Source organism: Chiloscyllium punctatum, chromosome 7 (assembly GCF_047496795.1).
Source record: "Chiloscyllium punctatum isolate Juve2018m chromosome 7, sChiPun1.3, whole genome shotgun sequence".
NCBI classification, from domain to species: Eukaryota; Metazoa; Chordata; class Chondrichthyes; order Orectolobiformes; family Hemiscylliidae; genus Chiloscyllium; species Chiloscyllium punctatum.
The window spans coordinates 109039770-109057679 of NC_092745.1; the positions used below are offsets into that span (position 1 = coordinate 109039770).

Genomic DNA, 17910 nt, shown 5'->3' on the forward strand with positions numbered 1-17910 from the left:
TAGTACATCTCTGCTTTTATATTCTAACCCTCTTGAGATAAGAGACAACATTGCATTCGCTTTCTTAATCACAGACTCAACCTGCATGTTTACCTTTAGAGAATTCTCGACTAGCACTCCCAGATCCCTTTGTGCTCTGGCTTTATTAATTTTCTCACCATTTAGAAAGTAGTCCATGCTTTTATTCTTTTTGCCAAAGTGCAAGACCTCGCACTTGCTCACGTTAAATTCTATCAGCCATTTCCTGGACCACTCTCCCAACCTGTCTAGATCCTTCTGTAGCCTCCCCACTTCCTCAGTACTACCTGCCTGTCCACCTAGCTTCGTATCATCGGCAAACTTCGCTAGAATGCCCCCGGTTCCCTCATCCAAATCATTAATATATAATGCGAACAGTTGTGGCCCCAGCACCGAACCCTGCGGGACACCGCTCGTCACCGGCTGCCATTCTGAAAAAGAACCTTTTATCCCAACTCTTTGCCTTCTGTTAGACAGCCAATCCTCAATCTATCCCAGCAGCTCACCTCGAACACCATGGGCCCTCACCTTGCTCAGCAGCCTCCCGTGTGGCACCTTATCAAAGGCCTTTTGAAAGTCTAGATAGACCACATCCACTGGGTTTCCCTAGTCTAACCTACTTGTTACCTCTTCAAAAAATTCCAACAGGTTTGTCAGGCATGACCTCCCTTTACTAAATCCATGTTGACTTGTTCTAATCAGACTCTGCTCTTCCAAGAATTTAGAAACCTCATCCTTAATGATGGATTCTAGAATTTTACCAACAACCAAGGTTAAGCTGATTGGCCTATAATTTTCCATCTTTTGCCTTGATCCTTTCTTGAACAAGGGGGTTACAACAGCCATCTTCCAATCATCCGGGACCTTTCCTGACTCCAGTGACTCTTGAAAGATCTCAACCAATGCCTCTGCTATTTCCTCAGCCACCTCTCTCAGAACTCTAGGGTGTATCCCACCGGGCCAGGAGATTTATCAATTTTAAGACTTTTTAACTTTTCTAGCACTATCTCTTTCGTAATGGCAACCATACTCAACTCAGCCCCGTGACACCCTTTAATTTTTGGGATATTACTCATGTCTTCCACTGTGAAAACTGACGCAAAGTACTTGTTAAGTTCTCCTGCTATTTCCTTATCTCCCATCACTAGGCTTCCTCCATCAGTTTGAAGTGGCCCAATGTCTACTTTTGCCTGACGTTTGTTTCTTATGTACTGAAAGAAACTTTTACTATTATTTCTAATATTACTGGCTAGCCTACCTTCATATTTGATCCTCTCATTTCTTATTACACTCTTTGTTATCCTCTGTTTGCTTTTGTATCCTTCCCAATCTTCTGATTTCCCACTGTTCTTAGCCACTTTATAGGATCTCTCTTTTTCTTTAATACATTTCCTGACTTCCTTTGTCAGCCAAGGTTGTCTAATCCCTCCCCGGTGAATCTTTCTTTTCTTGGGAATGAACCTCTGTACAGTGTCCTCAATTATACCTACAAACTCCTGCCATTTTTGCTCTACTGTCTTCCCGGTTAGCCTCTGCTTCCAGTCTATTTTAGTCAGTTCCTCTCTCATGCCCTCATAATTACCTTTATTCAACTGTAACACCATTACATCCGATTTTGCCTTCTCCCTTTCAAACTCCAGACTGAACTCTACCATATTATGGTCGCTACTTCCTAAGGGTTCCCTTACTTTAAGATCTTTTATAGAGTCTGGTTCATTGCAAAGCACTAGGTCCAGAATAGCCTGCTCTCTTGTGGGCTCCATGACAAGCTGTTCCAAAAAGCCATCCTGTAAGCATTCCATGAATTCCCTTTCTTTAGATCCACTAGCAACATTATTTACCCAGTCCACCTGCATATTGAAGTCTCCCATGATCAATGTAACCTTGCCTTTCTGACATGCCTTCTCTATTTCCCGGTACATGTTGCGTCCCTGGTCCTGACCACTGTTAGGAGGTCTATACACAACTCCAATTATGGTTTCTTTGCCTTTGTGGTTCCTCAATTCCACCCACACAGATTCCACTTCATCCGACGCTATGTCATTCAATACCATAGATTTAATTTTGTTCTTAACTAACAAGGCAACCCCACCCCCTCTGCCCACCTCTCTGTCTTTTCAATAAGTTGAAAATGCCTCTTAAATGTTACAATTGTACCAGCCTCCACCACATCCTCTGGCAGCTCATTCCATACAGGTACCACCCCGTGCGTGAAAAAGTTGCCCCTTAGGTCTCTTTTATATCTTTCCCCTCTCACCCTAAACCTATGCCCTCTAGTTCTGGACTCCCCGACCCCAGGGAAAAGACTTTGTCTATTTACCCTATCCATGTCCCTCATAATTTTGTAAATCTCTATAAGGTCACCCTTCAGCCTCCAATGCTCCAGAAAAAAACAGCCCCAGCCTGTTCAGCCTCTCCCCATAGCTCAAATCCTCCAAACCTGGCAACATCCTTGTAAATCTTTTCTGAACCCTTTCAAGTTTCACAACATCTTTCTGATAGGAAGGAGACCAGAATTGCACGCAATATTCCAAAAGTGGCCCTAACTAATGTCCTGTACAGCCGCAACATGATCTCTCAACTCTTGTACTCAATACTCTTGACCAATAAAGGAAAGCATACCAAACGTCGTCTTCACTATCCTATCTACCTGCGCTTCGACTTTCAAGGAGCTATGAATCTGCACTCCAAGGTTTCTTTGTTCAGCAACACACTAAGATTTGCTTTCCCAAAATACAGCACCTCACATTTATCTAAATTAAACTCCATCTGCCACTCCTCAACCCATTGGCTCATTTAATCAAGATCCCATTGTAATCAGAGGTAATCTTCCTTGTTGTACAGTACACCTCCAATGTTGGTGTCATCTGCAAACTTACTAACTATACCTCTTATGCTCACATCCAAATCATTTATATAAATGACAAAAAGTAGTGGACCCAGGACCGATCCTTGTGGCACTCCAGTGGTCACAGACCTCCAATCCGAAAAACACCACCACCCTCTGTCTTCTACCTTTGAGCCAGTTCTGTATCCAAATAGCTAGTCCTCCCTGTATTTCATGAGATCTAATCTTGCTAACCAGTCTCCCATGGGGAATCTTGTTGAACGCATTACTGAAGTCCATAAAGATCACGTCCACCACTCTGCCCTCATCAATCCTCTTTGTTACTTCTTCAAGAAACTCAATCAAGTTTGTGAGACATGATTTCCCACTGACAAAGCCATATTGACTATTGCTAATCAGTCCTTGCCTTTCCAAATACATCCTGTCCCCATGATTCTCTCCAACAACATGCCCACCACCGATGTTAGCCTCATTGGTCTACAGCAGTTCAGGCAGCATCCGAGGAGCAGTAAAATCGACGTTTCAGGCAAAAGCCCTTTATCAAGAATACAGGCAGAGAGCCTGAAGGGTGGAGAAATAAATGAGAGGAGGGTGGGGGTGGGGAGAAGGTAGCATAGAGTACAATAGGTGAGTGGGGGAGGGGATGAAGTTGATAGGTTGGGGGGAGGGTGGAGTAGATAGGTGGAAAAGATGATAGGCAGGTAGGACAAGTCATGGGGACAGTGCTGAGCTGCAAGTTTGGAACTGGGGTGAGGTGGGGGAAAGGGAAATGAGGAAACTGTTGAAGTCCACATTGATGCCCTGGGGTTGAAGTGTTGTGAGGCAGAAGATGAGGCGTCCTTCCTCCAGGCGTCTGGTGGTGAGGGAGCGGCGGTGAAGGAGGCCCAGGACCTCCATGTCCTCGGCAGAGTGGGAGGGAGAGTTGAAATGTTGGGCCACAGGATGGTGTGGTTGATTGGTGCGGGTGTCCCGGAGAGGCTCCCTAAAGCGCTCTGCTGGGAGGTGCCCAGTCTCCCCAATGTACAGGAGACCGCATCGGGAGCAACGGATACAATAAATGATATTGGTGGAGGTGCAGGTAAAACTTTGATGGATGTGGAAGGCTCCTTTAGGGCCTTGGATGGAGGTGAGGGAGGAGGTGTAGGCGCAGGTTTTGCAATTCCTGTGGTGGCAGGGGAAGGTGCCATGATGGGAGGGTGGGGTTGAAGGGGGGGCGTGGAACTGACCAGGTAGTCATGGAGGGAACGGTCTTTGCGGAAGGCAGAAAGGGGTGAGGAGGGAACTATATCCCTGGTGGTGGGGGTCTGTTTGGAAATGTCGGCGGATGATTTGGTTTATGCGAAGGTTGGTAGGGTGGACGGTGAGCACCCGGGGCGTTCTGTCCTTGCTACAGTTGGAGGGGTGGGGTCTGAGGGTGGAGGTGCGGGATGTGGATGAGATGCATTGGAGGGCATCTTTAAACAGGTGGGAAGGGAAATTGTGGTCTCTAAAGAAGGAGGCCATCTGGTGTGTTCTGTGGTGGAACTGATCCTCCTGGGAGCAGATACAGCGGACACGGAGGAATTGGGAATATGGGCTGGCATTTTTGCAGGAGGTAGGGTGGGAAGAGGTGACATCCAGGTAGCTGTGGGAGTCGGTGGGTTTGAAAAAAATGTCGGTATCAAGTCGGTTGTCACTAATGGAGATGGAGAGGTCCAGGAAGGGGAGGGAAGTGTCAGAGATGGTCCAGGTAAATTTATGGTCAGGGTGGAATGTGTTGGTGAAGTTGATGAATTTCTCAACCTCCTCGCGAGAGCACAAGGTGGCGCCAATGCAGTTATCAATGTAGCGGAGGAAGAGGTGGGGAATAGTGCCGGTGAAATTACGGAAGATCGACTGTTCTTCATAACCAACAAAGAGACAGGTAGAGCTGGGGCCCATACGTGTGCCCATGGCTACCCCTTTGGTCTGGAGGAAGTGGGAGGATTCGAAGGAGAAATTTTTAAGAGTGAAGACCAGTTCGGCCAAACAAATCAGAGTGTCGGTGGAAGGGTACTGTTGGGGACGTTGAGAGAGGAAGAAATTGAGGGCTTGGAGGCTTTGGTCATGGCGGATGGAGGTGTAGAAGGATTAGATATCCATGGTGAAGATGAGGCATTGGGGGCTGGGGAAACGGAAGTCTTGGAGGAGGTGGAGTGCCAAGGACTTGGAGGTCCTGGGCCTCCTTCACCGCTGCTCCCTCACCACCAGACGCCTGGAGGAAGAATGCCTCATCATCCGCCTCAGAACACTTCAACCCCAGGGCATCAATGTGGACTTCAACAGTTTCCTCATTTCCCCTTCCCCCACCTCACCCCAGTTCCAAACTTCCAGCTCAGCACTGTCCCCATTACCTGTCCTACCTGCCTATCATCTTTTCCACCTATCCACTCCACCCTCACCCCCCCCGACCTAACACCTTCATCCCCTCCCCCACTCACCTATTGTATGCTATGCTACTTTTTTCCCAACCCCCCCCTCCTCTCACTTATCTCTCTACCCTTCAGGCTGTCTGCCTGTATTCCTGATGAAGGGCTTTTGCTCGAAACGTCGATTGTACTGCTCCTGGGATGCTGCCTGAACTGCTGTGCTCTTCCAGCACCACTAATCCAGAATCTGGTTTCCAGCATCTGCAGTCATTGTTTTTTACCTCATTGGTCTATAGCTCTTGGCATTTCCTTACCATCTTTCTTAAACAGTGGCACCATGTTAGCTAACCTCCAGTATTCTGGCACCTCACCTGTGACTATTGATGATACAAATATCTCTGATTTCCCTTTCATAAATCCATGCTGATTCTGAACGATCCTGTCCCTGTTTTCCAAGTTCTCCTTTATTAAATGTTTTATAATGAACTCTAGCATTTCCTCACTATCAATGTCTGGATAACTAGTTTATCATTCCCTGTTTTCTTTCTAATATCTTTTTTAAATAATGGGGTTATATTATCTAATCTTAAATCCATAGAAATTGATTATTCGGAATCTAAAAAATCTTGAAAGATGATCACTATTTCTAGCAACACTTCCTTGAGTGCTTTGGGATATAGGTTATCAGGCCTTCAGGTTTTATTGACTTCTAATCCCACCTAAATCCCCAACGCCACTTCTCTACACATACCAATTTCCTTCAATTACTCTCTCTCACTGGACCCTGTGTTTCCCAATATTTTTGGGATTTTTTTGCATCCACCTTTGTGAAGTCAGAACCTAAACATGTATTTAACGTGTCTGCAAACTCTTTGTTCCCCTTTATAACTTCCCCCACGTCTGACTACATTTATTTTCACTAATCTTTTCCTTTAACATATCGATAGGAGCTTTTACAATCAGTTGGTATGTTCTCCACAAGCTTACTTTTGTATTCTATTTACCCACCCTTAATCAATCTCTTTCCTCGCCTTTGCTGAAATCTAAAGTGGTCCCAATCCTCAGGTCTGCTGTTTTTTTCGCCAATTTGTAAGGTTTCCCGCACACGTAAAGATAAGTCTGGGAACATTGCTTAAGAAGGGTTAGGGACCTTCAAAATAGCGAGGGAATGCAGTGGAGGCTGGAATTTAGAGATTGCTGGGGTGCAAAATGCAGGCATTAGTTACCCTTTCCTTCACAACTTTCAACAGCAGCTCTTTCGCAAATTCGCAGTCTTCCCCGGATGCACATATTATTGCAGTGGAGGCAGAACATTAACATCCATAATATCAGCCATGAGTGAATGGCAGAGCAGACTCAGTGGGCCAAATGGTCTAATGCTGCTCCTATAGCTTGTGAATATATGATTAGTTCCTCTATGGACCTAAAGGCATGCGGGCTGCCTGATGCCTTACCCACACCTGCAACTTAGGGTGGAGCTGGGGGACGAGCTAGCCACCTGTTCTTTTTTGTGTACTCCACTTCTACCAAGTCACGTTAAAACACACTGAAAAGAAGTCAGAAAATTCAATCCTATCATTCATTTAACCACATATTGCTTTATAAACTTAAATAAGTCACTTATAAATTGCAAAATTACACAATTTAATATCTAGTTCCCTTTTCCAACATTAGCAGGTTAATTGGTCTACATGTATTTTTCTATAGAATTGTACATTCCATTGTTTTAATCTATTTTCCCTGTGTGTCTGTAATTACCACTGGCATATCAGCCAACTACCTCCTCATTGCCTGACCTTGTCCTGAATAGTTTCATCACGTTCTAAGATTTCTTTCTTGAGTCCTTGGATGTCTTTCTCCAGTGACCTGATAACTCCATGCAGTTTTTGGTGTTCACTCTTCAACTTCTCAATCTCTCCCTGCTTGTCTTCAATTTCTTTCTGCAAGCTGGTAAACTGAGAAAGGAAGAAATGAGGGAGATAAATAAGATACTCTATCATTTGAGGCCATTTTCACAGACAGAAACAAACGTGAATTTGGAAGCTGTGACAGGAAAAGAATGATCACATTAATATGTCAAAGCTTTTTGCTTTATTCTGAACATTTCTATCATTGTGCCAGATTATGGTAAAAAGATTTACAGTGTCTGGGCTTCACCCATATTCTGGAACTCAGGCCTGGATTTCCATTTTCCAATTGCACGAGGGTGGGGTGAAATTTTGCCTAGCCTCCTAAACCCTGAAAGTATTTTATTTGTAAGATTTTACAAATGATGCAAAAAGAAAATAAGCCCTCCTGTCTTTTCTGCTTTCTTATACCTTTTTTCTCATGATTCCTGTCTCTCCTTTCAACCGGAGATTTGCCTCTTTCTCGTCTCTCAGATTTCGTTCATATTTGATTTTAATGTCCTGTATTTCACGGTCAGCATCCTCTTCTATCTGTTTCTTTGTTTCATCAGATTCTTTAATCTGTTGCCTGGACTCTTCCTGCAGCTGAGGTGATTTAAATGAGATTGTCAAGCGAACAGAATAATACAAAAATACAATACAGTTTTAAAAATAGTAATTCTCTATTCCTATCCACCTTACCTTCACTGGTTTGTACATGCATTGGGATTCCTACAATTCCATGAGCTCTAAGGTTCACTTTACCAGAAACCTCCCACAGAGGGCCCAAGCCATTTGTCCACTATACAGGTTTGATGCAGAAATAGGGTACCTCAAACCCATCTTGCAATAGCCAACTTGATCAGATCCTTTCCTGCTATATATTGTGCTCACTTATGAAAGGGCTGATGGCCATCATTTTTGGTCAGGTAAAGTGCCCAGACTATTTCAGATCAAGTAAAAGGTAAGGAAACTCAGAAGTTGAAGCAAAATGTGAAGTTACTGATTTTACTTTTGTTTTGATCCTACCTAATGTTATTACTTGACATGTCAGATTGCAATCTGGCTTGATAGATCATATTTTATTTTTAACAAGGTGGTCTCTCACTAAGACAGAAACGCACACGTTTCAAATATCGTTTTGACAACAAACTAGAGTTTATTAAACAAATAAAATTAAGATAAAATAGAATAAACTATATAATTTACTTATAAACCAAATTGGAAGAGTTTTAAACAGAAAGGAAAAGTATAATCCCATTAATCCATAAACTCATCTTTTGTGACAACTCTATGGCTTTAAGAGATGTGTTTTGTCCTCATTTTGTTTTAATGAAGGAGGGTTGAGACAGCGGTACTGAGCTGTCAGCTCAAAAGCCAATCAAGTAAACAGCTTGTGAGACCTTTTTTTTTATATTGGAATAGAAACAGCGTGAATGGGTGGGATCAATCTCCCACAAAAGAGGATTTTTAGCTTTGGCTTTCAGCAGTTGCTGGGGTATTGAAGCTGGATGCAGAAGCTCTTATTCCTCTCTCTGTTACAGTTCAAAGCTGGGGCTCTCTTCCTTGTTGCCAGAATTGTATCTGAGGCAATGTATTTTATTGAATTTGCTTTTGCCAAGGGTGTGTTAATGGATGCTATTATATTGGAACAGTTAATTGGTAGTAGTTTATATATATATAATATATATTATAGACTATTTTGATAAGCATTTCGACAGTTACAGTTAAGCCAATTATTTTATTTTAATTTGTCTCTTTTTTAACTGTAGTGTAAAAATAAAGCATATTTTGCTTAATGCCCAGTAGTTTAACAAATCAAATTGCATCTGGAATTGCCTTACAATTACCTTTAAAATAAAAAAAAGTTAGTATCTAGATTATCTGCTTAATAGATTTTGAGGGGGTTTGGCATGGTCCATTTCACTTTACAAATTAAAAAAAAACCATCCCATATACTTTATCCAACAGTAACCCTTGAACAATATTTATAGCAGAATCAGTATCTCTGACACCTCAATGGGTTTAAGGTAACTGTGACTTCAACTTCTGGCTGGAGCCTCTGAAAAGGAGCTAACAAACATGTGAGTTTAAACAAACCTTTTTTTCAAGTCTTCTTCAGGGTATTATCCCAACATTTCTGTTCTGGGGCTATCACAAACTCCTTATTCTGAAGTAATCTAGTTTAATATATTTTTTCCCTTTCCCAGTCAATACATGTATAAGCCATGAAAGGACTTCTCAAAACTGTGCAAAACCAAGTAAAAGCGAAACAAAAGGTTTTCGTCTTTGTTATAGGTAAGCTTAAAAAAAACTTTTCAGTCCAGGAATTCCTAGCAAAACCTTGAAGTACAATTGTCTACCTTGCTAAGTCATAAAATCCTAAAGTAAACAAAAATCCATTAAGTTTCTAATGTACTCCTCACAAACTGTTTTAAAAGAAATCATCATAGCTACTAAAATGACATATTTCTTAATTTCAGACACAGGAAACTCATATGCTACTAACTTAAAACTTAACACCCAAACTTCAAATAAATGATATTAAAAACATGAATGAACCAGTTTATTTCCCACTATGCAGCAGTAGCATGACTGATGTTTGCTACTAACAAGATGCTGCTGTCATGCCGAGAAGACATTCTGTCTGTCACACAAATGAGTAATGAGGTATATGCATTTCAGTGTTGGTGTGATGTTCGATATGTATGCCATATGCTCCAATTCCGAATGAATAACATTAAACAACACTTCACTATTCACAACAGTCAAATTACTGACCAACCCAATGCTTGTCCCAATTTGGACAAATAAACCAGAATATGTGTGAAGATTTAAGCTGCCAACCAATTGAGGATGTTAGCCAGGTTTGTAGTATAATGCACTTTTGTTTTACTGGATGCCAAATATTTGAACACTTAGGGCCCTTTTCTTTACATACAGACCAAATATATATATACACTCTTCCTGTTTCAACTCAATAAATTAGGCCACAGCCTTGATCTGATTCATTTCCCAGGGTAATGCTTTATTCAGAGTCAATCTGCCAGTTTGAAATTTAAACAACATTTGCAGTTAATTGTCAGTCATCAATAACTAGTGCATTCTCCATAGCACTGCCTTAAACACTGAATGGATACTTGCCACCCAATCATTAGCCTCTCCTCATACAATGTAAATGTTAGTTTTTCCCTTTACTTTGGTATTTCATGTGAATTGACCGGATGAGTACAAAACAAAAAAACATTGATGAAATGTATCCTTCTTAAGTATTATTCTTAGGTCTGTGCTACCGAATGACTAACATATTTTTACTCATCATTAGTCACTCGTTCAGAAAGGAAACCATACAGAGGCCTATTAATTCCTGATCTATGGGCTTCTTCTGTCTTACCTGTTCAATAAATTTACCCTTCTCCTGGAGTTTGGTCTCATAATATTCAGTCAGTTCCTCCAATGCTTGGCTCTTGCTCTCATCCATTTCATTGAGCTGTCTTTCATAATCTTCCTGCATTCGCTGGGATTTAAGCTGCAACTCCTGGTATTTTTCATATTCTAACATTAGTTTCTGGTTGTTTATGCTTTCTGCAATTAGAGTAAATTTAGATGTAAAATATATATTTTGTGGAGTATGCTGTGAAGTTAATTCCAACACTCTTAGTACTATACTATGATTTAACTGTGTACAAGAACCTAAATTAGACATTGAAAATAAACAAGGGTGATCATCACCATCTGCTGATCAGCTGATACAAGATACAAGAATGCTTTATGAGTTCCACTGGTTGGGATGTCTAGAACTAGGGGGTGTAATCTAGAAATTAGAGGTAGGCCTTTCAGAAGTAAAGTTAAGAAATCTTCCACATACAAAGGACGACGGAAGGTCCCTCCTGCAAACTGTACTAGATAATAGATCAATTGGTTTTCCAAATTTGAACTTGATAGGTTCTTTTTATCCAAAGGTATTAAAGAATAAGAAGCAAAGCTGGGTAAATGGAGTCAGGTTCCAGATTAGTGTTAAATGTCATAACAGGCGCTAAGCGGCCTGACAAGTATATTAATCCACTCTTTCTCTTCACAGATGCCAGAGGGTCTAGTGCATACTTCCAGTATTTTATAAATATGTTCTTTGTGCTTCTCAGCACACACATTCTGACAACGAAGTGTCAAATGATACCTGTTAACACAGAGTTTCCACAAACTGGAAACTCTTCTGCGGGCTTGAACAGCCTCTGGTAGCAATAATGGATCAAAGTAAGTCAGACAACTGACTACCAAGTAGCACATTTTTGCAGGCTGGCTTATGAAAAGTAAGATGAGGCCTGTGAACAAGGATCTTACCAGCCTCTGAATGCCCTATTGATATTGTGATTGGTAAGACTGTAGTCTTTATGCATGAAGAACAAGAGGAGCAAATAGGAATACTGCAACTACACTGTCAAGTTGCCTCACTGTTTTGAATTGTAGTGTTTCTAAGCAATAGGTCAGTTAATTAATTTTATCAACTCAGGGAATCAACATTTAGTTACAATCTATAGGATTAGAAGACACAAGACAAGAATAAATGCAGCATGCTTTTTTACCTAAGTCTTCAATGTCTTTTGTATGTCTATCCAGGATCAGTGCTGTATCTTCCTTATGCTTTATCTCAATCTTGTCTTTGTCAGTCTTCAAAACCTACAGCACACCACAATGTCTGATTATTTTGAGAGTTGGATTCCATAAGCACCACACCAAAAAGTTTACTTAATAAAAGTAAATATTAATACAAGGTGGTGGATCAAATGCTTTATGTTAATGTGTTTGCATAGTCTGAAGAACTGGAAAAGAATGACACCCCACTGAGTGAACTTAATTTTGAATCAATATTGTCCTATCAAAGATGACTCTTTATTATTGTTCGTGCTGTACTCTCTTTATTAAGATATAGGGATAACCCCGGGAATTACAGGCCAGTTAGTCTTACTTCTGTGGTAGGCAAAGTAATGGAAAGGGTACTGAGGGATAGGATTTACGAGTATCTGGAACGGCACTGCTTGATTAGGGACAGCCAGCACGGATTTGTGAAGGGTAGGTCTTGCCTTACAAGTCTTATTGAATTCTTCGAGGAGGTGACCAAGCATGTGGATGAGGGTAGAGCAGTGGATGTAGTGTACATGGATTTTAGTAAGGCATTTGATAAGGTTCCCCATGGTAGGCTTATGCGGAAAGTCAGGAGGCATGGGATAGAGGGAAATTTGGCCAATTGGATAGAAAACTGGCTAACCGGTCGAAGTCAGAGAGTGGTGGTAGATGGTAAATATTCAGCATGGAGTCCAGTTACAAGTGGAGTTCCGCAGGGATCAGTTCTGGGCCCTCTGCTGTTTGTAATTTTTATTAATGACTTAGATGAGGGAGTCGAAGGGTGGGTCAGTAAATTTGCAGATGATACAAAGATAGGTGGAGTTGTGGACAGTGAGGAGGGCTGTTGTCGGCTGCAGAGGGACTTAGATATGATGCAGAGCTGGGCTGAGGAGTGGCAGATGGAGTTCAACCCTGCCAAGTGTGAAGTTGTCCATTTTGGAAGAACAAATAAGAATGCGGAATACAGGGTTAATGGTAGGGTTCTTGGTCAGGTGGAGGAACAGAGGGATCTTGGGGTCTATGTACATAGATCTTTGAAGGTTGCCACTCAGGTGGATAGAGTTTGTAAGAAGGCCTATGGAGTATTATCGTTCATTAGCAGAGGGATTGAATTCAAGAGTCGTGAGGTGATGTTGCAGCTGTACAGGACTTTGGTTAGGCCACATTTGGAGTACTGTGTGCAGTTCTGGTCGCCTCACTTTAGGAAAGATGTGGAAGCTTTGGAGAGGGTGCAGAGAAGATTTACCAGGATGTTGCCTGGAATGGAGAGTAGGTCATACGAGGATAGGTTGAGAGTTCTCGGCCTTTTCTCGTTGGAACGGCGAAGGATGAGGGGTGACTTGATAGAGGTTTATAAGATGATCAGAGGAATAGATAGAGTAGACAGTCAGAAACTTTTTCCCCGGGTACAACAGAGTGTTACAAGGGGACATAAATTTAAGGTGAAGGGTGGAAGGTATAGGGGAGATGTCAGGGGTGGGTTCTTCACCCAGAGAGTGGTGGGGGCATGGAATGCGCTGCCCGTGGGAGTGGTAGAGTCAGATTCATTGGCGACCTTTAAGCGGCATTTGGATAGGTACATGGATGGGTGCTTAATCTAGGATAGAAGTTCGGCACAACATCGTGGGCCGAAGGGCCTGTTCTGTGCTGTATTGTTCTATGTTCTATGTTCTATGTTCTATGTTCTATGTTCTATGTTCTATATATCCCAAACTCCCCACCAAAGTTAAAGGTTAAATTAATTATTTAAGTAATCTCTGGTAGTACATAATTTTTCAATGTGTTTTTTTGGAATTAACTTTTGCATGGTCATATTTATGTCCATCCTAACAAGTGCCTGTGTATTCCTCCAAACATTGACAAGATACAAGCTAGAAGATAAATTGTTATACGAATGCCATAGATGTTTATGCTAACCCCACATTCCGAGGACAATATTATTAAAACCTGCTTTTGTTACTTACTTGGTTTTTTGTTTTCAGAGATTCCATTTCCTGAATGAATTTCTCAGTCAATTCTTTGATTTTGTCACTGTAATTCATGTCCTTCAGTCTGAGCTGATATTCATTCTCCATCTTCAGTTCCTCGACACGAGTTTTTAACTCCAATGACAATTGATTCTGTTGAAAGAGACAAAATAATTTTCAACTATCAGTTTAACCTGTAGTGTAAAATTACAACAATAACAACAAATTTAGTCAGCAACTGAATTATGAGTGTTATAAATGATTTTCCAACAACACATGAACTTATATAGCAACTTTGAATTTGAGCGATAATCTGAGTGCTACAGAAGGTTAGGGTTTGGAGTTGGTATAAAGTGGACGGTTTTAAACATGAGGGTCAGAATTTTAAAACTGAGCTTTTGGGAGACCTGGAGCCGATATAGGTAAGCAACGACAGAAATGATGAGCAAAAAGACTAAGCCTATGCTTCAGCTCTGCAAGGTGCTAGTTTGATCACAGCAGGAGTACTATGTACAGGTATGGGCCCCAGACTTTAGCAAGACTACACTGGCTTTGGAGAGGGTGGAGCATACAAAAATGATATGTGGAATCCAAGGACTAAAATGGGAGATGGGATTACAAATCTAGGGTTGTACTCCCTGGAATTTAGAAGATTAGTCATTGATTTGATCCTTGTTTTCAAAATATTAAGAGATACAGGCAGGTTTGACAGACGCCATTTCCATTGATTGGGCAGTCCAGAACTCAGGGAAAGAATCTGAAAAAAGGGAATAATTGTACATCCAAAATGCAGTTGATATCTACAACTCACAATAGAAGAACATAGGGCATGCTGGTTCATTTGTTAATTTTAAATCTGAAATTGATAGATTTGTGCTTATCAAAGGGTAGGGATGAAGGCAAGTAAATCCAGTTAGGCTGGCATTCTAAGAGCAGAATCTTGCAGAAATGCAAACGGTTTCACCTGCCAGCTCCAGAGTCCATGAGAGACCCATGATGCATCCTTTGGGGAAAGCCCACTGAACTCAGGCCAATCAGGCAGATGAGTTTTCACAGGCGGACTTCTCCATGGGAGCACAGCAATTGGTCAATCACAGACCGACAGCTCCTCTGGTCAGCAATGTCAATAGGAAGGAAGTGGCTTCTGTCAGAGCGACAGCCAGCAGAGTCCTGGATTGTGGAATGGCCCAAGGCACAGGTAAAATGATGGGAAAGGTTCATTAGTTGGCTTTGGGGGACTCAGAAGCAACAACAGAGTAGTCATCTGAGCAGCAGATCTCCCTGATCTCTCAATTCCTGTGCGGGCTCCTAGATCAGGAACTGAAAACATCCAAAGGAGGGATGAAACCCCTTTCCTTCGCTGGGAGACAACAAGCAGTGCACACAGGTCGCCCACAGCTGGGTTAACACCAGAAACAGTGGCATGTGCCCCTTAAGTGGTTATTAATTACCTAACCGAGGCTATCAATTGGTAATGAGAGGTGAACACTGACCATATGCCTTCTAGCTGCAGCCTTACTCAGTGCAGGTGGGAATGTGGTGAGATGTCCATCTGTCACCCTCCCAGAATTGAATGTTTTACCCCACCTCACCATACAAGGCAGAAAATTACAGTCTAAGATTTTATCATCCTCGATCTCACAGGACAGCAAATAGGCTCAAAGGACTAGACATGCTAACCCTACTTTTTTTCCATTGTTTCAGGCAAATGGAGATCTCTGGCTAGGCCAGCGTTTACTGCTGATCCCTAACTTGAGATGGTGGTGTGCAGCATCCTTGAATCATTGTAGTCTACAAGATAAGTACCACTCACAATTCTGCTATGCACAAGAATGCTGGAAGAGAGGAATTTTGTTGACTGTAAAGGATAGGAAAGTGGTAACAAGAGCACGAGAGTGTTACTCATGGTGTGACCAAAGTTCCCACTCATTTGATGTACTGCTTTTGATTTGTCTTGGTGTGACAAACATTTGCATAGAATTTTACATTTTCCCAAAGTGGGTTTCAAAGAAAATGGGAGTTGTAAAATTAGGAATAATGGCATGGGTGAAATTGTGACAACCAGCTCTCTGTCCCTGCTCCTGCTGCCACGTTACAAGTGATGGGGGTAGATATCAGGTGGCCCATCTAGCCATGGGCCAATTATTTTCCTGGTTGCAATTTGTTGTGCTCTGGGTAGATGCCAGTGCCAACCGACATGCTTGCAGCTCTCAGTGCTGTGGCAGTTGGTGGGTTACAGCAGTGGAGTAGGGGGGTTACTTCCTTTACAAGCTTTGAGCACATTGGTGGCAATCACAAATGGTTTTCTCCTCCAGCTGGGTTTCTCATTCTACCCTGACTTGACCACGCTAGCATCCATCCTCTAACCCACCACTCCCTATAGCCTTCTAGCCTGCTCTGCCAAATTCCTATGCACTACTTACCACGTACCTCCTCATACAGCTATGTCATAGCTCTCTTTTGGGTACTGGATGTGTTCTCAGGAGTGGCCATCACTCCTGGTGCATTGCTGAAACCTGAAAACTGCTGCCATTTGATTGGCTAGCAACTCTCAGAGGAAGAACTTCCTCCTCAGATGGAAGCCAACTAACACCCTCCAGTTCAACAGACAGTTTCTGGCCATTCAGGTGGCAGTGAAAGTGGCATTTAAATCTAGTTCCAAAAAAATTGAACATTGCTTGGAAAAACTAACCTAACAGCAAAGATACTAACTTTTCAATATCTGTCCTGAGGAAGGATCACTAGACTCAAAACGTTAACTCTGATTTCTCTCCTCAGAAGCTGCGAGACTTGCTTAACTTTTCCAGCAATTTCTGTTTTTGTTTCTGATTTTCAGCATCTACAATTCTTTCAATTTTTATTAAATATTTTAATATTGCTTTAAATATTGGAAACAAATCTAATTTGCCTCAGGATAAAATGAGAGTGAATAATTCTGTACATTTCTAATTGAAAGCTGGGGTACTTATTAACTGCTGTAAACTTACAAAAACTATTTAGCAAACCTTGCTGAAAGGCATTTGGTTTTTTTCATTTTATGTGGGCAAGAGATCTAAAGATTAAATTCTTCTTGGAAAATTCTCTATTGCAAAGCATGTGCAGTCCATTTAATTGTTTATGATCAATAATACATTACCTTTTCTTGCAAATCTGATTTTGTGATCAGGATTTCTTCTGCGTGGCCAACTTCTTTGTCACGTTTCAGCACTCGGCCCTCTTTATCGATTATCTTCCAGATCATAAAGCATGCATCCTCTGAAACTGTCAGCAGGTATAGGTCATCAAAGGTAACAACCATCTGTACAGAAAGAGAAAACAACTGGTCATTTCAAGAGAAAAACAGTGTTGTAAGGATTTTGACAAATGTGCACTAATCACTTTCTCACATCTTGCTGGGAGAAATGTCTAACATTTAAAATAACATAATTTATGGGTTCCAATACATATCATCTGCAACTGTGGTTGGTGATTTATTGTCACCTAGAAGCATATGCTTTCCATCTCTGCTTTGGACCAACACAAGAGAATGTAGTTGTGTTCAAAGGGTAAAGAAAATATTCAGAGAACACATAAAAGAATGGTAGGTGGACTTTGATGTTATTAGGGATATGATACAGGGCATATATTATGCAACAAATGGATATCTTTCAGCAAAGACAGGAAAAGAAAGGATTGGGACATCACATTTTGAACTTTTTTGAAATCTCTCATGGGATGTGGGCATCAGTGGCTGTGCCAGCATTTATCCTTCGAGCTGACATGATGATCTCCACCAACCTCAACCATCTTTCTCAGTGCAAGGCATGTTTCTTCCACTTCCCACTGACTGCAGTTCTGCTATGGCTTCTTTATGCCATACTTAGTCATACCTTAATGTCCAGGTTTTGGAGTTGCTGGTGTTGGACTGGGGTGTACAAAGTTAAAAGTCATACAACACCAGGTTATAGTCCAACAGGTTTAATTGGAAGCATTAATTTTCGAAGCGCCGCTCCTTCATCAGGTGATTGTGGAGAAAGCAATTGTAAGACACAGAATTTATTGCAAAAGTTTACAGTGTGATGTAACTGAAATTATACATTGAAAAAGTACCTTGATTGTTTGTTGAGTCTTTCATCTGTTCGAAACTATCATGGTATTCGAACAGATGAAAGACTCAACAATCAAGGTATTTTTCAATATAT

General features: G+C 41.6%; 1 protein-coding gene across 2 annotated transcripts in view; it reads right to left on the reverse strand.

Annotated features, from left to right (window-relative positions):
* The window catches only part of cfap57 (cilia and flagella associated protein 57), a 93596-nt gene that overhangs the window by 36157 nt on the left and 39529 nt on the right, over window positions 1–17910 (reverse strand). For both annotated transcript variants that reach the window (XM_072574565.1, XM_072574564.1), the window contains exons 11-16: window positions 16866–17027; window positions 13727–13882; window positions 11723–11816; window positions 10534–10724; window positions 7572–7745; window positions 7050–7208 (exon numbers count right to left, since the gene is read on the reverse strand). In XM_072574565.1, coding sequence (XP_072430666.1) covers window positions 7050–7208; window positions 7572–7745; window positions 10534–10724; window positions 11723–11816; window positions 13727–13882; window positions 16866–17027 — 936 coding nt within the window. The remainder of the gene's footprint in view (window positions 1–7049; window positions 7209–7571; window positions 7746–10533; window positions 10725–11722; window positions 11817–13726; window positions 13883–16865; window positions 17028–17910) is intronic.